At 44.3% G+C, this 24,837-nt stretch overlaps 1 protein-coding gene across 1 annotated transcript; it reads left to right on the top strand.

Annotated features, from left to right (window-relative positions):
* The first annotated feature begins 10,862 nt into the window (after nt 1-10,862).
* On the top strand, nt 10,863-23,573 carry polr2a (RNA polymerase II subunit A). Its single transcript, XM_063900304.1, has 29 exons — nt 10,863-11,268; nt 12,046-12,178; nt 12,273-12,409; nt 12,524-12,697; nt 12,794-13,075; nt 13,182-13,343; nt 13,448-13,668; nt 13,763-13,895; nt 14,002-14,126; nt 14,402-14,612; nt 14,691-14,900; nt 14,985-15,153; nt 15,274-15,368; nt 15,475-15,678; nt 15,766-15,988; nt 16,075-16,258; nt 16,368-16,539; nt 16,628-16,733; nt 17,202-17,407; nt 17,490-17,753; nt 17,843-18,050; nt 18,134-18,234; nt 18,317-18,421; nt 18,538-18,720; nt 18,811-19,014; nt 19,091-19,277; nt 19,371-19,484; nt 19,577-19,726; nt 20,046-23,573. Exons 1-29 carry the CDS (start codon nt 11,182-11,184, stop codon nt 21,194-21,196), a joined length of 5,901 nt encoding a protein of 1,966 aa, XP_063756374.1. The 5' UTR covers nt 10,863-11,181; the 3' UTR covers nt 21,197-23,573.
* The last annotated feature ends 1,264 nt before the right edge of the window (nt 23,574-24,837 follow it).

Raw genomic sequence — 24,837 nt, forward strand, 5'->3', positions numbered from 1 at the left:
CCCTATATTTTCTCATACTTTATAACGCTCCGCCCAGACATTATACAACTGAATAGTACTCCCGATGATGAGTACACTGATCTTCATACGTAAAATCAGTGGAGGGCCTCTTCAAAACAGAGAAGGTGGTAAAGGTGGACACACAAGAGCAGAAACTGGAGCAAGGACACTATTTGGATGTCCATGCCCTCAGCTAAAAGGGTTCAAGTGCTATCAGCAGCAATGTCAATAAACTGCTTTTATGTCGGCGGGTGTATATCTGATCCTGACACCGGCGGAACTTAAACAACTGGTGACAAGGTCCTTTTTTGTTTCACACCACCAGCTCTCCTCAACAAAACAAAGGCGCCACCATCACGTCCTGCAGCTGGATATTACTTCTGATTCACCCGCATTCATGCCAAAGGCCTCACAACAACAAGCCTCTTCCTCCTGCTTCGCTCTCGGGCCGTGCACGTCACGCTGAGTGGAAATTGCACATATCTCTGCTCTCAATCCTTCGGCCATGAGCCACTCGGCGGCCCTAGATCAGGAGGTACTCTGTCAGCTGGGACAAGAGGGCATGAAAATAAGAGGAGGGGTGGAAGAATGTTCTAGCAGTGCTATGCTTCAACCAATTATACTTCCCACTGTCCTTTTCAGTTGAGCTGCCACCCCACAGACACCCCCCCTCCCCTCCCCACCAGTACCCACCAAGTGAACCTTGACGCCAACATCCCGCCCTCCTCCTACTCTTCCCCTGCCCTTTCCCTCTCTCCCTCTCTTTCATCACTCTCTCCTACCCTCATTGTACGCTGCCACACTTGTCTCCATGGGAACCGCTCTGGGATTGGGTGTTGTTCCTGTGACCTCTCTGTCTGTTGGAGTTGGGTGAACTTTTTTTCTCTGCCCCCCCCCTTGTCCTTTCTCATGTACTCCTGCACGCTTTCAAGGCATGCTGGCTGTGAGGATGGGACGGCGGTTGTGAGTAGCTTCAAGATAGGACGGTGAAGTTAGAGCTAGAAGTAACAATATGTGAAAAGCAAAAGAAAGAGAGGCCGTGTGGGCAAATCAGATTGCCCGTTGGCAGATACAATAGTGTGTGTGTGTTCCAGGAGTGCGACCACTCGTCAACACATGTGTGCTGGCATTGTCCCGTGGCTGCAGCCGGCCGCAAACTCTGTATTCAGAGGCTCCCCTGTTGTCCAGACGTCCCTATTCATGGGTGTTTGACCAAACGTGATCATAGCTTTTCATGCTGTGCTACCAAGCGACACACACATCTGAATATACAAAGATGGAGGAACCAAGGAAGCCATCTTGGCAGAAAATTAAACCATTTGCTCACCATTATTGAATCTTAGCATGGAGGAAGAAAGGGATGCACTAGTAAGGAAAAGAGTCTTAGCAGCTTGATATGTGACCGTTAAGATTCCTTAATGAGGTATTTAGCTCATTCTTGGCAGGGTTAATTTATTATTTATTTTTTTAATAGACATGGTCCAAATATCTTTTTTAAGTGGCCTTATTTGGGGTTTATGGCCTGCAAAGGCTAACATCACAAAGTTTAAGTCCCACACACGCCGTGACTTCTTTTTTTACTTTCATAACATATTGGTAGCACTATATTACACTCCAACACACTCTGCGTGACAAGCTAAGGGGCGGGACATATCTAAGCGGTTGACCAATCACAACAGAGCAAGCCAGATAACCAATTAGAGCAGACTGGGCTCTGGTTTCAGACAGAGGGTGAAAAGAGGTGCTGCAGCACAGGCAGTATGAGAAAAATAAAGAGCTTTCTGAACATCAAAGGAAGTAAACATGTCACAGCAGAGGCACAACATACAAATATGAACCTGAAAATGTGTGTAATATGGCCTCTTCAACAGCATATCTGACTATTTTAAGTATGAAACAATAAACAATGGAAAACTATCGCATAATAGACACACAAACACACTCCTTAAGTAAGTAGTGCCATTAAAGGCACCCTGCGGGATGTTTGCTCGATGGCAGCACTGTGTGAGCAGCATTTTAATAAGTGTGTCCCAGATATGTATATGTAAAGTAAAGAGGGTAAAGAAAGACACACTTTTGCCGACTGTGAAGGGCAGGAACAGAAGACAACGTAATTTGAGAGAGCATTTCATATTTTAAAAAAATGTTTTATGAGGTAGTAAGTTAATTAATGTAGTTAAAAACCAATGATTTATAAACATGAGGGCAGCAGTCCAGATCATGACATATCACCATCTTTGAGTTCAAATGTGTTATATTTTTCTCTTAAGTTGATAAAAGCTCTGCTATACAAGCTAACAAGCTAATTGCTAACCGCCTGTCTGCTCCTTAGTGCTGGGCAGGAAGCATACAGTGGGGTTTTTTATGGTCGAAACTGCTGCATACTGCATTTCTGGTTATAAATATTTCTGGACTCACTGCTGTAAACAACCGCTGTTACGCCTCTGTTATCATGAAAATATTCATTATATCTAAAAGTGCTAACATTGAAAACCTCCACAGGCTGATTTTAAATTTCACAACTTCAATGATCCCACTTTGACCAACTAGATATGCTCTGTGGCTTCTAGCAAAACATGCTGAGTGAATAACTTTCTCTTTTCCTGATAAGGGAAAAGTTGATGTCTGTTTTAGTGCAACTGTATCTTTGGTTGACTTGCATATCAAGAATCAAATCTTAAGCTTTCTTTTAAAGATTGTCAGTACAGAAAGATAGTTTAGAAAATATAAGGGCAGCCAGATCAGTAACAGTGCATGAGTCTATTGTCTGCAACATTTGTTATTCAGACTGAATTCCTACTGATACACGTGTGCAAATTTATCCTGAGGCATGCTCAGGGGTTTGTAAACATCCTCAATGATCTCAAAGATGGGTTGACTAACCTGCTCGCCAGCTGACTTGGACCCAGATCAAAGTGGGTAGTCAAACGATGCTGGAGGAGTTCAAATGTCAGTGGTTTTCTTAAAGAGGAAGCAGCAGTTTCATAAGGACGACGCGGCAATTCCTGTCAGCAGCCTTCACACAGAAATCTGAGAACAGACAGATAAAGTGAAAACACACCACATGCTTTTTGTGCAAGTAAATGTTCAGATAAGCATGACATATGTAACCATTTGTACTCTCACACGCACACAGCTGAGAGGGTGTTCAAGCCCTCAGCATTGTCTTTCAGACTCAGGGGCGGTATAGTAATTTGAGGAAACCTCTCTTGGAATAGGGAAATCTGAGCGTGCAGGAGCATGTCCTGAGCTAACACCTCTCTGCTGTTTAAAAAAAAAATGCAGTGTAACATAATGGAATAGCTCACATACTGCTTAAGCGGCAAAGAAACCCTGCAGTTTACATTTTGTAACACAGAGTTAATGCATCCCTTTGGAAGAGGTTTTTCAATTCCTTAGTGCGGAAATGTTTTCACAAGACCAGATCAAATGAAAGTGATATCCCCTCATTTATATCTGTTAAGCGATATAAAGTTCCTATTATGTAAGCACTTGTCTATCATAATGTTTTTCGTGTTAATAGAAACCATAGAATTTCATCTATTCCAGATGAGCCATGACGTGCATTATTAAGTAAGAATTCAGCCTTTAACGGTCGAATGACTCTTTTCCCGTGTTACTCCACTGTGCATTGTATACGTTAAACGTGCTAAATGCTAAATACCAGGCCACCCTCTGTCTGAAACCAGAACATGGAACTGCTCTGATTGGTTAGCTGGCAGCGTCTGTTGGGATGTGTCAACAGCTTAGAAATGTCCCGCCCCTTAGCCTATCATGTGTTGGAGCGTTTACCGAAAAGAAGCGCAAGTGTAACATAGTGATGTCACTATGTTAAGGAAGTAAACAAAGGAGTCCAATGGAGGGTTTTCAGGCAGGGGGAGAAAATCCCTCTAGAACTTTGAGGTTTTAGCATTTGCAAACATGCACAAAAATCTTTCTAACAGACTACAGGAACGGGAAAACTCCCAAAAGCATAATAGGGCCTCTTTTTAAAGTTTATCATGTCAAGATCTGGGAATAACTTTCCAGTGATCACATGAAAATTGAAGAGAAAAATCTTTCATCATGACCTTTTGTATAAAGCGCTGCAGCTTATCCTCTTTCTTCCGGCTCTGAGTGTTATAGCAGTTTCAGTTTGATGAAACACTTTAACAGCTGAGAATGCCTGAACCTTTTAATGCTTTAGTGGAAGGGTTAGAGAGTGTAACTGCCCCAGCCCTCGCCTGTGAGACAACACTGAGGGACTAAAACGCACAAATCCCACTGAGGCCATTCTGAGCAGATGTCCACAACCTGCAAGCTGCAAAGTTGAGAGAATGTCTATATGCTGTTCAGGATGAAAGCACCGGCAGGATTGAAAAAGTTATGTTGACAAGTGATGTCAGACAGTTATATAGTTGTGCTGGAGACCTCGAATATAACTCAACGGGCGGGTCCATTGGAGTATCAAATGACAGAAGTAGGGGTTTCAACAAGCGCAGGCTTCAGACACATTGAGAGTTATGGTGTTAGTGGTGAAACACTGCTGAGTCACACAAAGTAGCCCTAAGCACACACAAGAGATGAAATGCTAAGAGAATAAAGTGAATTAGGTGGGTGCAGGCCACACAGGAGTTACAGTCGGCATGACATTTAGTTTGATACGCTTAAACCGCTGGCAAAATATGGTTGTATAACAGGAAAATAATAAAGCAAAGAAGAAGAGGAGGAGATCGTTCGGGGCATGTAGGTTGCCAAAGGAGACTGGAGAGGATAGGTGGAAAATCATCCGGGAGGGGTGGCTGATACGGTGTGGAGGAGGCAGGGAGGAAGGGAGGGGGACGGACGGACGGCTGGTTTTTCCACTGCCAGAGAGAGGACGGCTAAATCAAATTAATTAGCTCCTTCATCTCCAGGCAGCTACTCAGGCATGCTTTTCTGGCGAAGAGAGTCGAGGGGAAAGATGAGAGGGGGGGCAGTTGGCATAGGAGAATGGGAGAAAGCAAGATAGGACATGGTGGAGGGGTGAAAAGCCTGCTGTGTATGTGCGCCATTCAGCAGGACGGGCACCGAGGGGAGGGGTGCATAATTCTCTGATAAGCGCGAGGGTTGTTTTGCTGGATTCTCTGTTCAGCCATGAGGAGGAGGAAGTCGCTGCTTGTTGGCTGGTGCTGTGTGCTGCTGCGCTTCGGGGCGATGGTACTTCCTGTTTCTAGACAGCCTGTATTTTTGAGAGCACTGTAAACAACCCTGCTTTGCTGCATGCCTCCTTAAATAGAACTTCAATCAGAGAGTCCCGGAAAGACGGGAAGCTGAGAAAGTCTCGGGATAAAGATAAAGGGAGGGAAGGACTTTTTTTGAGTGATGGCAACATGAAGTAAACTTATCCTGTGATCTGAAATAAAATAATAAATAACTAATATTTACAGACATCAGAGGGAAAGCAACAGAAAATGCAGTGGAAAGTGGAAAAAAGAAAATGAGGCAGATGGTTAGAGGCAATGGCATCATGCCAGGGGACAGAAAACAGCAGCAGAGCGGAGAAACTAAACACTAAAAAAGTGAGAAAAAAAGCAAAGCTGTAGCTGTACAGCCACTGCAGACAGCATGTGGTCAGCGCTGAGGCTTAGTGTGCAAGAGAGCAGGGCAGGGGAAATGCAGGGAGGGAGGGAAGATGAGATGGTTGAAGAGGGAGTCAGAGAAAATATGAAGAAGGTAAGTGCACAAGTGGGAGGATCAGACAATAAGAGAGACACGTCTGCGTGGTAGGAAAAGAGATCATGTGACTGTACAGTTTAGAGGTAGGCCGAGTTGATTCACAATTTTAAGAAAAGGCTTCACAGTGAGGGAGAGGAGAATGTAAGCCAAAGGGCAGGGTGACAGTAAGGGCCAGGGGTCAAATCCTCGGGAGAAGAGAGCAGTGGACAGCTCAGTGCTGCAGCATTGCCTGGGCGAGACTTGGCGGCACTGTGAGAAGTCCAGATTAGCACTAAGCCGCTTGCAACGCGAGGTAGGATCAAGAGCAATTAATTTAGCACCCAGATAGTTCCAGGAAGAGGCTGAAAGAACCCTAACAAAACCCGCAAAACTGAAAAACTAGCTAACTTAACATTCCTACTTGAATCTCTTCTCTACAAACGAGCGAAAGAATCCTGCGTTAATATGAGAATTTGGAAGGTCTGAAAGGGGGTGTGGAGGATAAAAGTGGGGGATAAAAAGGAAGGATAAAAGAAAAGATGAAGACGCTTGGCTGGGGCTGACATTAGCCAAAACAAACACCTAAAGAACAGGACATTCTCTTGCAGACAGAAATGGGCCGGCCTGTTCCAATCGGAGAGAGCCTGCCTCCGACCCTGCGACACACGTTCTTTATTACAAAACAACATCCTGGTGCATGACTTAAGGGGAAATATGGATGAAAACAGATCATTTCTCATTCATATCACTCGTATTTTGCGTTAAAAAAGATACTCAGATGACTACACATTTCATAGCCGTTTTTGATGGTGTACATCAGGCTGATAGTGTAGGATTACTTTTTTTTTACAGCAATGAGTTCCCAGAATCTAACAAGTTGACTTTTTCCCACAAAATCGGCATTATATGCATGTTTGCAGGGATGTTTTATCCAAACAGGGCGTTATCCAAGCTAACAAACAGTAACTTAATTGTTTTAGAAAATACAAGTATATACTTGTTTGTGTTTCGGATTGGATGGCTCGCTATAGCTCTGTTGATGTTAATTTATGGAGAAGCCAGAGTGCTGTTATAGTTTAGCTCATTAATTGTAAATCAGCGAGAAATATCTACGCTGCTCCTCCCACCATATTTAGCATCTGCCTGGCTGTCTCTCCCTCCCTACTTGCTACAGAGCTCCCCCTTCCCCTACTCTAACACCAACCCCTGAAAACCCTGTCAGGCTGACACCAACAGACAAGAGCTCCCCCTAGATCCATGAATCCTCCTCCACATCATGAACTAATGTCATTATGAGGAATACACAGTACATGCTGCAATGTAAACACATGTATATGAACACAAAAACAACTCAATACACCTTTTGTCTAAATATGTCAGCCACTTGACAACCTATAGCCACCAACCAAAAAAAAGTCCAACTAGTGAAATCCATAACCAAGTACTCTTCAGCAAAGCTTCAGGGACTGACGAGCTCATCATCCTTGATTTGAGACTGTTCATAGATTTATTACCAAAAATTAGAAATAAAGCACAGGACTGATTCCATAGCAAACACCTTCTAAATTGAGAAGACCAACAGCGGAGTTCTGAAAACGACATCATTGCTAAATATATTTAATGAGTGATATTGTTTAACCGTATTAAAAATAATTTGCTTGGAATTATAAGTAATATGTTTTCTGTTACTCTTAACCTTTTCAGTTCTTTCAAACATCAAATTTGAAGTAAACCTACATGTTTTAACTGCAGCTGTAGAAGAGTAAAACTAATAAAACAATACCAAGTTAAGGACTTGCATTAACATTTTTGCTTTAATTGAATTACATAAGTATTAGCAGGAAGAAATACACCAAGTATCATAGTAAACGTTTTTTTAATCCTAAACTAACTAATCATTAACAAATTAATAACTAATACCTTTTTTTTTTAAAGCTTTGGTTCATCTTATCATTTCCCACTTATGCCAATGAAGGATATTTCATTTAATGGATTATGTTACATCACTTAAACACTTTTTATCCAAGGCGACTTACATACACTACATACTGTGGACAATCACCACAGGAACAATTTGGGGTGAAGGGTCCTGCCCAGGACTGCAGTGGGGATGGAACCAGTGCACCCCTGATCCGAAGGTCAGCGCACTAACCCAGTGTGCGCCAACCTCAACCTGGATCTCAGTTGTCATGGTAGCCTATGTTGTGTTTACAAGCACTTGCCAGATGAATTTGTAATATTTTTGCATAAACACTTTGCAAAAACGATGTACATTTTTACATGTATTGAAAACGTGGATGCATTCGGGCCCACAGCATCTATGTACTGACCTTCTTGCAGCAGTAGAGGGAGCTCCTTTGACAGCCTGCAGGGACACTTCTGCATGTGGTTGTGCAATGTCTTTGTAATACTGATAATTCTCAATAGGAGCCAGAGGAGGGAGCCAGCTGGTCAATAATGAATCCTTTGTATAGTCATGGTATAGCATGGCACATGGTGATCAAAATGATTCACTGTCACATTCTTCTACGCTTGTGAAACCTAGCATGCACATTTTCATATATTCATTTAAATCACTCAACACAGAACTTGGGTTGACTCCATAAGGATACTGCAGATGTGGATATCTTCTTGCTTCTGGGCTTCCTTCTTGATTCCTTCCTGTGCTGAACCTACCAAAAAGAGATGATGGCAAACAGGCAAGTTTATGCTGGTAGCAGCCCATCATTGATGAGCTGTCCTATTTAACAGGACAGTAATAGTACTTACAATGTTTTTTATTTAATTGTGTTCAATTGCTCAAGAATAAAACAATCCCACAGTCCACCATATTGGTTCAGTGTCTTTATTTAAACAGAAGGCAGTAAAAGCATGTAACTAACAGGTTAAAGATTATGACCACTGTTACATAGAAATTACATTTAATAAGAAATATCAGATGGAGAGTATGGAATAATAGCATTGAAATATTTAAATGTAAACAACAGCAATAGTTAGATTCTACTTTCAGTTCAGTGGAGACAGAATTCCCTACCTGTCAAGAGCAACTCATTTTTTTTAAGGAAATACCAAAGTACTGCTTGAATGGGACAATAGCGATGTATGCCTCTCAAAAAGGACCATTCATTAACATTGTTCCCTTCTAATTTTAGACAACAATATAGCCATTAACACAGGGCAAAACGTGTTCCCTTCCCTTGGGCTCAAATAAGGAGAGCTAACCGGATAAATCTATTGTGTAACAAGCTAATGGCATCTCTAAGTCCCTGGAGACAAGATTATTACTTTAACCTATAACACCTAAACTTTAAGTAATCATTAGATTGAGTAAAAGGGTGGGATGCCTCCCATGTAATAGTCACTGTAAAATCAGCTGTAAAAGCCATATTTTTAACTAGAGAGCAAGTATATTCCGTCAATAACAGACTAATATCAACGTACTTAGCTAGCAAAATGGCTTCAACTTCGACGAAGAGTAAGGACTATTGAAACGTTGACTGGAAACGTGTCTACACGTTGTATCCAATAACGTTAAAACTAGCAAGCTGGTACGTAGAATTAGCCGCTCCTTATTTTATCAAGGTGCTCAACATTCTTTATTACTTTTAAATACGCAGCTATGTGGCCGGTCAAGTTACCCAACAAGAACATCCCAGACTCCATCTTTCTCAACAAGAAGCATATCGTCAAACACCGCCATGTTGGGCGCTACAGGAGTCTAACAATGCTAGCATAAGTAGCCTATATATTTCATCTCGGGGTAACGTTAAAACATAATACAAACCCTATCTGCTGCTATAATCAATTCACACGTACTAGCATTAACACCAAGACAAAAGCTGACTGGCAAAACCGGGGATTTACGAAGCTAACGTAGCTAATGCTAGCAACTAGCTGACCGTTTGGTCCCGCAGCGTTCATTTCTAGGCTAAACCATCCGCGTACTTAACTTACTTTTGGGCATCTTCTTAGCAAAATGCAACATTAAAATACTATAGTTATTTCTATGAAAGCCTACCAAGTTACCTTATCATAATACGTGTCAATAATGTGTACAATAAAGAGACACTTCAGGGATCATACCGTCGTTGTCGGCAAAGTAATCATACGTTGAGCTAACCTGGCTGTAATGGCTAAGAAAGCTAGATTTGTTATTAAAACTGTACACAGCCGGCTAGTAAACAAGTCGTAATAATCACAGTTTCGAGTTATTAAGTTAGATGACAATTAAATAATTAGCGAAGTAATGTCACTTAGCGTTAACCGCCAAAACGACAGTATATCAGACTGCTTTCGAAACGTGGCCTACCGAAAACGTTTATCATTTTAACAAATATGTTGAAAATATAACAACAACTGGACAAAACAATTACATATACATTACACGCATAACATGTTCGTATACAATAATTGAAGAACAGATGGAAAACAAATGTTGAATGAGCCCTTAAGGCTTTCCCCAGGCTTTCCTGAATAGCATACGGAAAATCCAGTCGACTTGCCGGACATCACTCGGTGGCGAGTCCGAGGCTTACAACAAAGTCCCATAGATCCAAAAATGCACAGGACGGAAAACCGATGAGTCGTTATGTTTCTAAAGTACGTCGAAAATAATCCTCGATGCAATGTTTCAAGATGAAAATATAATGTATTTCGACAGTTTTCCCATGTTTAATCACTGGTCTTAACAGGCCTCAGCCCTGAGCCTCTTTTCTTAGAGCCCAGGCTGATCTACAGCGAGACGAACCGGAGAACAGAGATTTTTTTTATTTTTGCTCTGAGGGAAGAAATTCACATCGGCAACATTCGGCAACCATCGGCAGCAGGGCTGGTTTTGCTGAATTTATTCTAAGAAGCTTCATTTCTTCGCAGCCATTGGTCATATTTTTTTAACTCCTCAATATAAATAAGACAATGGACGAATAGAAACGATTCAGGTTGAATATTCACATTTTGCATGCAAATTAGACCTCGCACCGCCTACTTCGTTTTAATAAAGCCAATCGGAGTGAGTTTAGATTAAATCAACACCCGCCTTCAGTTCTGATTCGTTAAGAAAATAAACGTGCTCTGTAATTGGCTGTACGTGTGGCAACATGAATTATTCATATGAGTGGATTGAATGGCCAATGAACGTTTTACTACAGAGATCCATGTCCCACCTACCGAAGAGTCAGCCCCTGTCTTTCTGCCTGTGCAACCCCGTAGTACGCACTCAGTCTATATAAACAAACGTTGAAGCGCTTCATGTTCAGAAGCGCTCAGAGCGCTCCAGAGTGTAGATCAAAAAAGGGAAGGGAGCAGTCGGTAGCCATCTTACATAGGACCAAAACACAAATATCTCGACTATAAAGGCAACCGACAGCAGAGGTCCCTGGGATATCGCCTTCGGAGACTTTCCGGTCACCGTTGGCGGCCTGACCAGAGTCGTGGTGACAATTTAAAGACTGTTCCTGCTCACAAAGCGGCGTGCCGAGGAAGGACGCGTCTCTTTGAATAGACAGGATGCATGGACCGCCCTCCGGCGACAGCGCATGCCCATTGCGCACGATCAAGAGAGTTCAATTCGGCATCATCAGCCCAGATGAGCTTGTAGGTTTCTTTTTGGGGGGGAATGGGGTATTTTATTAATTTTCGTACAGATCACACACCACTCTTACATTTTTTTCATTGATCTTGTAGTTTAACATATATGGCAAAGACATGGTTCTGTTTACAACGTGAAATGCTCGCTGTTAGCCTAGCTTAGCTAACTAGCTATATCAGGCTGGTGGAGCTTGTGCTAACTAGCATGTTGCAGGAAGTTTGAAAACTTAAAGCACAACATTCTCAAAAAGTATCCATGCTATCACATGAATTAAACCCCCTTTGAATTTTTGCAATGTATCTTGTAGGCCCACCAGTAAGTAGACCTTTTGCTTACTTTATTGCGTTTCGTTATAGACATAGATCGCTTGGTTTTGACCACTGATCGCATTGTACTCGCAATAAATGAATAAAAGGGTACTTCAACAATTTACGATATGCATGTTTTCTTTAACTTATGATGAGGTGTTGGTGTAGTTTTAGGCATTAATCAGTACTATATTATTTATTATGTAATAGAGCATAACATTTTTATATAATAGTCAAATGTAATGTTTAAAGAACTTAATTGTGTACATCTTTTCTGTGAATGGAACTTTTGAAACACTTCATGGTGTTGTTTTTTTTTAAAGAAAAAGATTTTGTACCTGATATCGATTATTGCGTGATAAAAATAAATATTTATGACTGATGTATGTGCAGCAGTATTTTATTTATTAGTAGAGGATCGACAGATGATTATTGTCAAATGTGCAACATCAAATATGATGTGTTTCTCTTCAGAAACGGATGTCCGTTACGGAGGGGGGTATCAAATACCCCGAAACAACAGAAGGAGGACGTCCTAAAATGGGTGGCCTTATGGACCCGAGACAAGGGGTCATAGAAAGATCTGGGAGATGTCAGACATGTGCAGGTATAATGTGATCTTAGCACTTTATACAAAAATGTATTATCAGGTGGCTGCCGTCATTACTTGATGATAAAAACATGCTCTTTTATTTCCTCAGGCAACATGACAGAATGCCCTGGCCACTTCGGGCACATAGAACTGGCAAAGCCAGTCTTCCACGTCGGCTTTGTAACAAAGATTATAAAGGTTATGCGTTGTGTCTGCTTCTTTTGCTCAAAGCTTCTAGTGGATTCGGTAAGTCAATTCTATATTTATCTGCACATTATCATGATAATCTATACATTTTTTATCAGCAAACTATGATTTCAGTGTTGTTTATAGCTGTTTTGTTTTTGCTTTTACCCCCAGACGAATCCAAAGATCAAAGACATCCTAATAAAATCTAAAGGGCAGCCCAGAAAACGTTTGACACATGTGTACGAGCTGTGCAAAGGAAAAAACATCTGTGAAGGAGGAGAGGAGATGGACAACAAGTTTGGAATGGAACAGCAGGAGACTGAGGAGGACATAACCAAGGAGAAGGTATTTGAGGGGAATCCTGTTGTCATAGTTATCAGGCTCACTCCAAATGGTTTTCTTCCTCACGTTATTTTTTTTCACACAATGTGAATTCTGCAGGGTCACGGGGGCTGTGGGCGCTACCAACCCCGCATCAAACGCTCTGGCTTGGAGCTGTTCGCAGAGTGGAAACACGTTAATGAGGATTCGCAGGAGAAGAAAATTCTGCTGAGCCCTGAGCGTGTCCACGAGATCTTCAAGCGCATCTCTGATGAAGAAGACGTCATCTTGGGCATGGACCCGAAGTTTGCCCGACCAGAGTGGATGATTGTAACTGTGTTACCTGTGCCTCCCCTGGCTGTCAGGCCTGCTGTAGTTATGCAGGGCTCTGCTCGAAACCAGGTAAAGCATTAGGATCCCAGATGGATTTTTTCCCCCCCTGCTGGTTTTTTAAGTGGTGTAAAAATGTGATTAACAACAAAAAATCCCTTAACTTGTTTTTTCAAAGGATGACTTGACCCACAAGCTGGCGGATATTGTCAAAATCAACAACCAGCTGAGAAGAAACGAGCAGAGTGGCGCAGCGGCTCACGTCATCGCTGAGGATGTCAAACTGCTCCAGTTTCACGTAGCCACCATGATCGACAACGAGCTGCCAGGCCTTCCAAGGGTATGCATGCACTTCCTTGATTTGTACATCATCTGAATAACACTTGCATTACAGTTTCAGTGTCTTCATGGTGCATAAATTACAATCCATTCTTCCTTTCTCAGGCAATGCAAAAGTCTGGCCGTCCTCTCAAATCCTTAAAGCAGCGTCTAAAGGGGAAGGAGGGGCGAGTCCGAGGTAACCTCATGGGTAAGCGAGTGGACTTCTCCGCCCGTACCGTCATCACGCCAGACCCCATGCTGCAAATCGACCAAGTGGGCGTGCCTCGATCTATCGCAGCCAACATGACCTTCCCTGAACTCGTCACACCCTTTAATATCGACAGGTATGGCAAAGTAAAAAAAGCTGATGTTATGGCAAACCGGTATTACAGTTAATAAAAATTGATGTCAGCTAATTCATTCTGTTGTCCGTCTTAGATTACAAGAGCTGGTGCGAAGAGGGAACAGCCAGTACCCAGGAGCCAAATACATCATCCGGGACAACGGAGACAGAATTGACCTTCGGTTTCACCCCAAACCAAGTGACCTTCACCTGCAGATCGGCTACAGGGTAAGATTCAAATACCTAAAAGGGACTTAAGTTTTAGTTAGATGATTTCAAATTTCTTTAAAAGTCATTTTACTCACTAAATCTGTATTTTGCTTTTCTTATTTAGGTTGAAAGACACATGTGTGATGGCGACATCGTCATCTTCAACAGACAGCCTACACTACATAAAATGTCTATGATGGGGCACAGGGTCCGAATCCTGCCGTGGTCAACGTTTCGACTCAACCTCAGGTATCAAATAAAAAACACACATTGCTTGGCTTCCTTGAGATGCACAGTAATCTTTGTTTTAGAAATAACTTCAGGTAGTTTGCATTAATCCAGGAAAGTGAGGATTTTAGGGGAATTTTGAATGCATTTTGTTTTAGTGTCGGTTCTACATGAATGTTTTATCATAGACATTTTTGGTTTTAATTGGATCTTAAATAGGGTCAAAATGTCCTGTCATTGTTACATTAACCTTGACTGAAATATGCTTACATCCCATTGTCTCTCTCTCCCTCCAGTGTAACCACCCCATACAATGCCGACTTTGACGGGGACGAGATGAACCTCCACCTGCCTCAGTCCCTGGAGACGAGGGCGGAGATCCAGGAGCTGGCCATGGTGCCGCGTATGATCGTCACACCCCAGTCCAACAGGCCCGTCATGGGTATCGTGCAGGACACCCTCACAGCCGTGCGCAAATTCACCAAACGAGATGTCTTCTTAGAGCGGGTAAGGGGATTGTCACAGGGTCAGGGTTGAATTGTCTGTCCTGAGAGAGTGTCAACACGCTGCGTTTCTCCACCACAGGGGGAAGTGATGAACCTCCTCATGTTCCTTTCCACCTGGGATGGAAAAGTGCCTCAGCCGGCCATCCTGAAGCCCCGTCCTCTGTGGACCGGCAAGCAGATCTTCAGCTTAATCATTCCCGGACACATTAACGTGATCCGCACACACAGCACCCATCCCGACGAGGAAGACAGCGGCCCTTACAAGCACATCTCGCCCGGGGACACCAAGGTACTTTTTCCTGCAGGATCATATTTAGATGCAACAGGGGGGAAATGGACAACAACTGACCTCACGTTGAACTCTCACACACAGGTCGTAGTGGAGAACGGGGAGCTGATCATGGGCATCCTGTGTAAGAAATCCCTGGGAACCTCTGCCGGCTCCCTCGTCCACATCTCCTACCTGGAGATGGGCCACGACATCACCCGACTCTTCTACTCCAACATTCAGACTGTGATCAACAACTGGCTGCTCATTGAGGGTAAGGGAACATGCAGTTCAATGAATTTGAGTTTTTGCCACCAAACATTTACAATATGTTTTAAAATGTGTATTTATTTTTTTAGAAAATGGATGACTATACCCTTGATATTTTCTACAGGTCATTCCATTGGTATTGGTGACTCCATTGCTGATGCCAAGACCTACCTCGACATCCAGAACACCATCAAGAAAGCCAAACAGGATGTGATAGAAGTAAGCGCTGCGTGTTTGTAGGGTCACCAACATCTCTACACAATTTAACCAGAAAATTTCAAACAGAAATGTTAAAAAAAAATGTGTTGCCTTTTCCGTCTGTCAGGTCATCGAGAAAGCCCACAACAATGAACTGGAGCCGACCCCCGGTAACACTCTGAGGCAGACCTTTGAGAACCAGGTGAATCGTATCCTGAACGACGCTCGTGACAAAACAGGTTCTTCAGCCCAGAAGTCTCTGTCTGAGTATAACAACTTCAAGTCCATGGTGGTGGCCGGGTCCAAGGGCTCAAAGATTAACATCTCACAGGTAAAGGAACCCCTCCCTTTCCCCATCTTATAGATAATAGACAGGTTTGATTTACTCTAACATTTCCTATCTCACCTCTTTATCCAGGTTATCGCTGTGGTGGGGCAGCAGAACGTGGAGGGTAAGCGAATCCCCTTCGGCTTCAAACACCGCACGCTGCCTCACTTCATCAAGGATGATTACGGTCCTGAGAGCAGAGGCTTTGTGGAGAACTCCTACCTGGCCGGTCTCACTCCCACAGAGTTCTTCTTCCACGCCATGGGAGGAAGAGAGGGTCTTATCGACACAGCTGTCAAGACTGCTGAGACTGGTGAGTGTGGAAGGATATGCCTCATGAATATACAGAGGAAAAAAGCCTTGTTGTTTTTAACATGGTAAATCTGTTGTCTCCACCAGGTTACATCCAGCGTCGTCTGATCAAGTCCATGGAGTCGGTGATGGTGAAGTACGACGGCACCGTGCGCAACTCCATCAACCAGGTGGTTCAGCTGCGGTACGGAGAGGACGGCTTGGCAGGAGAGAACGTGGAGTTTCAGAATGTGGCCACGCTCAAACCCTCGCACAAGGCCTTTGAGAAGAAGTACGTCAGACATCACCGAATCACAGCCGTGTTTTCAGTTGTACATATGTGACGAAGAGAGTTATAGTCCCAAACATATTTTTAATATTTCACATTTTTCCATCTCTAGGTTTAAGTTCGATTGCACCAACGAGCGAGCGCTGAGGCGGATGCTGCAGGAGGACGTAGTCAAAGACGTGATGACCAATGCGAACGTGCAGAGCTCTTTGGAGAAGGAGTATGAGAAGATGAAGGAGGACAGGGAGGTCCTCCGAGCCATTTTCCCCACTGGGGACAGCAAGGTGTGTGTTCACCGCTTTTTCTACTCCTCTCTTGTTCTGCCAGGTGAAGTCAAAAATCTAATAATGCAATTCTCATCCTTGCCTACAGGTTGTGCTGCCATGCAACCTGGCCAGAATGATCTGGAACGCTCAGAAGATCTTCCGCATCAACACTCGGACCCCAACGGACCTCAACCCTCTTAGGGTGGTCGAGGGTAAGCCGGAAAAGTTAACCTTGTTAACCCAAGAGCAATATGTCAGCGCTCTATAGCTTCCTCTGTTACCTCATACAGCCAAGTTGATGCTCAGTTTCTTCACCACATATCGAGTTACAGGATTTTGCGAACTGTGTAGAACACCTGCTGTAGATTTAGAAATGGTCGACTGGGCCTGACCTTGGTGCTCCTTTAAGCCACTTTAAGCCCACTGGTGAATCCTCATATGTTACATAACAGGAAAAACACCTAGAGAGAGAATATTATTCCTCACTGTATTGATTTAAAACTCAAATATAACATTGTCTTGGAGAAAAAGTAATATTTCTGCCCCATTGTAAGCTTTAAGTGATTTAATTTGATTTTATAGATGTTCAGAATTTATTTAGATGATATCAGACGTATAAATGTCGGAGCTCAACCAAAAATCATAAATCTGAATCTGTGTGCGTCTCGCTGCCTCTCCAGGTCTTCAAGACTTGAGCAAAAAGCTGGTTATCGTGAACGGTGACGACCCGCTCAGCCGACAGGCCCAGCAGAACGCCACCCTGCTCTTCAACATCCACCTGCGCTCCACGCTCTGCTCCAAACGCATGACCGAGGAGTTCCGCCTTTCCACCGAAGCGTACGACTGGCTGCTGGGAGAGATCGAGGCCAAGTTCAACCATTCCATCGTAAGTTCGGCACCTCGAGAGACGTATGATCCCGGCCCGACTTTGGGAGATTTCTTATTCAATTGTTTTCCTCCGTTCCCAGGCCCACCCAGGTGAAATGGTCGGCGCTCTGGCTGCTCAGTCTCTGGGAGAGCCCGCCACTCAGATGACCCTGAACACTTTCCATTACGCCGGTGTGTCCGCCAAGAACGTAACACTCGGTGTGCCTCGTCTGAAGGAGTTGATCAACATCTCCAAGAGGCCCAAAACCCCCTCGCTGACGGTCTTCCTGCTGGGTCAGGCGGCTCGTGACGCTGAGAGGGCCAAGGACATCCTCTGTCGGCTGGAGCACACCACGCTGCGAAAGGTGAGACACGGAGCCTAATCCACCATCTTTTGAATTCGCCTATCACTGTTCTTTAAAAGCAGCGACTGAAAGCTATTATTTCTACTCAGGTGACGGCCAACACCGCCATCTACTACGACCCCAACCCCCAGAACACGGTGGTGGCCGAGGACCAGGAGTGGGTGAACGTCTACTATGAGATGCCCGACTTTGACGTGACGCGCATCTCCCCGTGGCTGCTGCGCATCGAGCTCGACCGCAAGCACATGACCGACCGCAAGCTGACAATGGAGCAGATCGCAGAGAAGATCAACTGCGGTGAGTGGTGTGCACAAACAATATGTATATTTATTTGTTTTGCTAGGTGACGTTCCCTAACAACACTTTTTGTTTTCTCAAAGGTTTCGGAGATGACTTGAACTGCATCTTCAATGACGACAACGCTGAGAAGCTCGTCCTGCGAATCCGAATCATGAACAGCGACGAAAACAAGTTCCAAGAGGCGAGCACTGATTGGATATTCAAAAGCAATCATCGCACTGTAGTCGGCTTTATTTCTAATCATCAAAATCTGCTCTGTCTAGGATGAGGAGGTGGTGGACAAAATGGACGATGATGTGTTCCTCAGGTGCATCGAGTCCAACATGCTGACTGACATGACCCTGCAAGGCATTGACCAGATCAGCAAGGTACACCCCCCCCCCCCCCCCCCAATACACAAGCACTCACCCTCAGTCATTGGGTAAAAAAAGGATAAACCTGCCTGTGGCAACGAGTAAAAAAAAAACCCTCTCTTCTCCTCCAGGTGTACATGCACTTGCCCCAGACGGACAACAAGAAGAAGATCATCATCACGGAGGAGGGTGAATTCAAGGCCCTGCAGGAGTGGATCCTGGAGACGGACGGTGTGAGCCTCATGAGGGTCCTCAGCGAGAAGGACGTGGATCCCGTCAGGACAACCTCCAACGACATCGTGGAGATCTTCACGGTATGAAAGCATTAAGAAAAAGAAGCTTGGTTTCAACAAAAGGACTACACAGACATTAGAATTTCCTAACTTTTTTTACATCCTTACCAGGTCTTGGGAATTGAGGCGGTGCGGAAGGCTCTGGAGAGGGAGTTGAACCATGTCATCTCTTTTGACGGCTCCTACGTCAACTACCGTCACTTGTCCCTGCTTTGTGACACCATGACCTCCCGCGGTCACTTGATGGCCATCACGCGTCACGGCATCAACCGTCAAGACACAGGCCCGCTCATGAAGTGTTCCTTTGAGGAGACGGTAAATAAAGCGCACCCCATCTGCTGGTTGGAGGGAAAACAAAGGACCACTTTAAAGACTCTTTCTCTTTCCACAGGTGGATGTGTTGATGGAGGCGTCGGCTCACGCTGAGAGCGACCCCATGAAGGGTGTGTCGGAGAACATCATGCTCGGCCAGCTGGCCCCGGCCGGTACAGGATGCTTTGATTTGCTGTTGGATGCGGAGAAGTGTAAATACGGCATGGAGATCCCTACAAACATCCCCGGCATCAGCGTGGCTGGACGTGAGTACAGAGAGTTTTGGGTGCTGTAACGCAGGACGGTTGCTATAGAGCAGGAGCTGTGATATTTACATTGTGTACCCGTCCTATTTGCAGCCACTGGAATGTTCTTTGGAACGTCGGCGAGTCCCATGAGCGGTATGTCGCCTGCCATGACCCCGTGGAACACAGGAGCCACGCCTGCCTACGGAGCCTGGTCCCCCAGCGTCGGTGAGTGGACCCTCGGGATCTTGTCTCGTGGTCTTTTGTGTGTTTTGTGTTTTGTTTTCTGAGTTTTGCCCTTTTCTGTGTTTTTCCTCCAGGAAGCGGCATGACCCCCGGAGCAGCAGGTTTCTCTCCCAGCGCGGCATCAGACGCAAGTGGCTTCTCTCCGGGCTACTCCCCCGCCTGGTCTCCCACTCCTGGCTCTCCGGGATCCCCAGGACCCGCCAGCCCCTACATCCCATCTCCAGGTTAGACACTGCAGAACACTATAGACAGAGCTCAGAATACGTCTGGAGATGTGAAGGCAATAGTTATATTTAGGTTTCTACAAAACACAGCTGTAAGAAATGTAGTCTGACGATGAACTTCCTCTCATTATTAAAATGATTATCAACTCAAATTTACATTTCTCTAAAACCTATTTTAGTATATTTCTTGTACTGTTTTTTTTCAAGTCAAAAGGTCTTGCGTTAATTCTAGGAACAGTCTCACTTGTTTATAATAAACAACATGTTAGCAGGACTTCAAGAAAACAAACAAAAACATGTGTTTGTTTTCCTTCCACAGGTGGAGCCATGTCGCCCAACTACTCCCCCACCTCACCCGCCTACGAGCCTCGCTCCCCCGGAGGCTACACTCCCCAGAGCCCCGGCTACTCCCCAACCTCCCCCTCCTACTCCCCCACGTCTCCCTCTTATTCCCCGACCAGCCCCAACTACAGCCCCACGTCTCCCTCGTACTCTCCCACCTCCCCCAGTTACTCCCCAACCTCTCCGTCCTACTCTCCCACATCTCCCTCTTATTCCCCGACATCTCCCTCCTATTCCCCCACCTCCCCTTCTTACTCCCCTACATCCCCCTCCTACTCCCCCACCTCACCCAGCTACAGCCCAACGTCGCCGAGCTACAGCCCGACGTCACCCAGCTACTCCCCCACTTCACCTTCTTACTCCCCAACCTCTCCCTCTTATTCCCCAACCTCCCCATCTTACTCCCCCACCTCCCCATCTTACTCCCCCACCTCCCCTTCTTACTCGCCGACCAGCCCGAGCTACAGCCCGACATCACCCAACTACACACCAACCTCCCCCAGTTACTCCCCCACCTCCCCCTCTTACTCTCCAACGTCGCCCTCATACTCCCCGACCTCCCCCAACTACACCCCGACCAGCCCCAACTACTCCCCCACCTCCCCCTCGTACTCCCCCACCTCTCCGTCCTACTCGCCCTCCAGTCCTCGCTACACCCCTCAGTCGCCCACCTACACCCCCAGCTCCCCCTCATACAGCCCAAGCTCCCCCTCCTACTCCCCCACCTCCCCCAAATACACCCCCACTTCCCCCTCGTACAGCCCCAGCTCCCCAGAGTACACCCCGACCTCTCCAAAGTACTCCCCCACCTCACCAAAGTACTCGCCGACGTCGCCGAAGTACTCGCCTACTTCGCCCACCTACTCCCCGACGACTCCAAAATACAGCCCCACCTCTCCCACTTACTCCCCTACCTCCCCCACGTACACCCCCACCAGCCCCAAGTACTCCCCGACATCGCCTACTTACTCCCCCACTTCCCCCAAGTACTCACCCACGTCTCCTACGTACTCGCCGACTAGTCCCAAAGGCTCCACGTACTCCCCCACCTCTCCGGGTTACAGCCCCACGTCGCCCACCTACAGCCCGGCCATCAGCCCCGACGACAGCGACGAGGAGAACAACTGAGGGGAGACGGTGGAGAAGGGGGGGCGCCTGAAGAAACTCACCTTATGGTCGGACACTTTAAGAAACCCCCGTCACCCGAAGGACAGCGCCTTTAACCAGCTGGAGGTGACGGTGCTTCTTGCCACAGGAAGTCCCGATTGGGCGAAATCTCTGTTTATGGTCCATCTAAGCCCCGCCCCCTTTACCACATGTTCAAACTATTATGTGAAGACTTGACTGCTCTGCCTGAAGGAAGGAAAAAAAGGCTGCCTTTTTTTGAAATCGTTTTTTTTTTTATTTCCCACTGGGTGTCGGTGCAAACCCAAGGGAATGACAAGGAGAGGAGGATGTGGTGAACGCATACCAGGGGGAGGAAGTGTCCCTTTTTAACTTTATAGTGTACTGCTTCCAGTCTCTCTCTCATTCTCTGAAAACATCGGGGGTATTAGTTGTGGGAAGCGTACATATTGCCAAAAGCCTTTTTGAAAAGTGGATTGTATTCATCACTAAAAAAAATAATAATCAAAGAGGGAAGGATTAGACTTTGTTTACTGCATACTTCACCACGGTGTATTTTGTTAGACCCTTTTGCTGCTTTTGTAGTTGCTGCCAGTTGTGGGGGTTTTATGCAACAAAGTTGGAGCATTAGGTGTTAAAAATGGTCGAGAGGAAGGATTGTCCAAAGAGGAAAGTTGGATTGGAGAGAGAAACTGGCTTGCAGGGAAAAAGAAATGTCTCTCTTGAACATCATTAATACATAACTGTATGTACCCATCGCCCTCTCCTCCTTTTCCTTCACACCCCCAAAGACAAAAACTGAAAGATGTCAAGAAAACACCCACCAGCATCCTCTTGTCCTCTACCATTTTGGAGACTCGTGCATCGAAAGCAAAAAAAGCTAAAACTTTTCAAGATACTATTCTTCCCTTGACACTGGGAATTAAAAGATTTATATGGAAAAAAAATAATCGAATGATTATTCTGTCTTTAATTTTGAATTCTAGGAGGAAATGGAGCACTCGTGGACGAGGGAAAAGTAGTGTGGCGTTGCTGCTTTGTCATTCTTTGCATGAGTAGCACATGTTAATACATTTTAATCAAACTTTAGGTTTAAAATTTGTTTAAATCCCTCCCACTTCTTGCTAATCTTCGTCCCATTTCTGATAGCTGATGTGTACACAGGTTTATTTGGACTATTCAATATTATTTAAGAATGACAGTTTACTATTCTGTGTGAATATGAATAGAGGAAAATTAAGATTTTTTCTTTGGCTTTTTCTCTTGTTTTGGTGACTTGGTAAACCTGTTAGCAGGAGGCTCATGTTCATACACTGTGGATGAAGGGGCAGGGGACGGCTTTTTCATTTTATTTTTTCGTCTCTGTTCTTTCTCCCTAACAGTTTTTTGCCATTGCGGTGACTGCTGTAGTCTCTAACGTTGCATGATGTCACCATTTTGTGATGGAGGCTAAAATTTGAGTGCTCAGTCTGGGGTATTCACTTCTCGGGATGCCAGAGGGCAACATTTGTCCTCCTGTTTGTTGGCCTTTGGAACATTTCATTCTCGTCAAAGCAGAGATTCTCAAAAGAAACAGCACTTTTGGTCTCTCTCTAAAAACAACAACCTTACCCACTACATTAGTGTGAATTTTCTTTTTGAATATAGGTGCTTTCTCACACGACTCAAGTGTGTTTGGGAACCGTCTGTACACCCGATGACGATAGTGGAAACTACTTTCTTTTCCTTGTTCTATTTCGACTCGGTCTCTGAAATTAATAGCTGGGTCTCCTCCCTCTTCATCCACAAGTGATCCTCATTTCTGAAATCAAGTGTTTCTTTTTTTTTCTACCAGTGTATTTACCTGTGACGAGGGAAAATCATGGGGAAGGGGGACGTGATGAATCTTGACTGGGAGTCCTGAGATAAAACACAGCCAGTAATCTTTTGGGTTCTGAAAATGTTAAAATGAGTTGTCATGATTTTTGAAACATTGCTACCAAGATAGGTCTTGAATTGAAAGGACTGCATCTTCTGGCCTTTTGAGATAAAGCAGGTTTGGTAATTGCACTTAGTAAATATTGTGGTGGACCTAAGCCCCAGACAGTGATATTTTTGTGCACTATGTTTGCATCTAATCCTGTTGTCTTAACTGTGTGCCGTCCATTTCAATTCAGGACATCGGGGCTCCCAGGTGGTATGAATGTGTGTGTGTGTGTGTGTGCGCGTGTGTCTTAGGGCCAGACAGGGTTTCAAACTGAGGAAAGACTTCACATGTCTGGGCAAAGGAAGGGTTAACTTGAAATTGCCACTGTAAAGAAATCAATTCATTATCTCATTCTATGTATCTTTGTTCTGTTTGTTTTTTGACTTTGAAAAAATGAATAAACGTTTTACTACATGTCTGTCTTTTTTGTACTAATTAATGCATTGTACAATGTTAGGGGAAAAGAGAACACTGCATTTAGTATTGCAGTATATTAAAGCTAAATTGGGGCTACTCATTTGCTTATTTAAGGCCTGTATAATCCAGTACGTTTTGTAAAAGGTGCAAAGTATTTAAATTTGCTGAACAAATTCAACAAACTTGAAAATTAACATTTGATATGTTATACAACATTTTGGATTGAACTTTAAGTATCCAATTGTTAATAAAATATGGAGATTATTCGCTTAATTAACAGCTACCTCCTTTAATATATACTTAAATTAATCTGAATATAATTAATACAATAGCTTAATGCAACACTCTTTAAAGTGATAATTACTTATGATGGCTACAATACCGTTTCATGATTTAAAGTACGTTTGAGGTTATTCTGTACTTTACTCAATTATGGCATAAAAAGGCAAAGTGCTGTGCTATATTGCTAGTTTTACTTTTTAAAATTGTTGCTCTTCGTTTGACTCAAACTACACTGGTTTTTCATGATAAAAAAGACCTCAATGAGCCCTGATGGAAACACCTGTGCCAGTAAATCACGTGACCTGTTTCCTCTCGATAAGACCTAACACGCTCTGTCCGCTGGGGGGCGCTCTCATCCCGCTGTAATCAGGCCCGCTAGACATCCAGGCGGGGCTAGTAGTTAGCAACCTAAAACTGGTTTATTTTTGATGACTGTATGCTAGTTTATTTAAGCAATAACCTTAGTCAAATGTCATTTGCTGGTTCCTTCATTCTGGAAATGTAATTTCAGTTAATTATAGTAAGTCAGTGTGATTAGGATTTAAGTTTCATTTGTAACTTACCTCAATAAGAGACCTAGTCACCACTGTAGCTAGCTCAAGCTTAATGACTAGTGTGCACATTAGGCTTTTTACAAATACTTTCAATTTAGTTGAACGGTGTTTACAGATCTATCTTACAGATACCAAAAACTACATACAAAAAATCAGACATGTTTGTCAAACGAACCCCTGTAAAACGAGCCAAACAACATTGACACAAGCAGGTTTTTGGGTCATTTTGGGTCTTATAAAAATGCAGTCTTTGGTTTCTCCTGGCATTTCTCTCCCTTCTCTGCTCAGACGTGTTCAGAACCACCAACTCACTAGCCAAGGTAAGTTTTTAACTGGTCCTTTCTTTTTGCTCCTCAATCCTGTCTGATTTTCTCTTTGTATTTTCACTGATTTCTTTGCTTTTACATTGAAGTTTTTTCCCCATT

Source organism: Eleginops maclovinus, chromosome 14 (assembly GCF_036324505.1).
Source record: "Eleginops maclovinus isolate JMC-PN-2008 ecotype Puerto Natales chromosome 14, JC_Emac_rtc_rv5, whole genome shotgun sequence".
Classification (NCBI taxonomy): Eukaryota; Metazoa; Chordata; class Actinopteri; order Perciformes; family Eleginopidae; genus Eleginops; species Eleginops maclovinus.

Excerpts from the sequence above, each read along its gene's own strand:
- polr2a (XM_063900304.1), top strand. The coding sequence starts at position 11,182 with ATGCATGGACCGCCCTCCGGCGACAGCGCATGCCCATTGCGCACGATC. Across the intron at positions 12,698-12,793 it reads AGGACATAACCAAGGAGAAG|GGTCACGGGGGCTGTGGGCG; the intron begins GTATTTGAGGGG and ends TGAATTCTGCAG. Across the intron at positions 13,344-13,447 it reads AGCTGCCAGGCCTTCCAAGG|GCAATGCAAAAGTCTGGCCG; the intron begins GTATGCATGCAC and ends TTCCTTTCTCAG.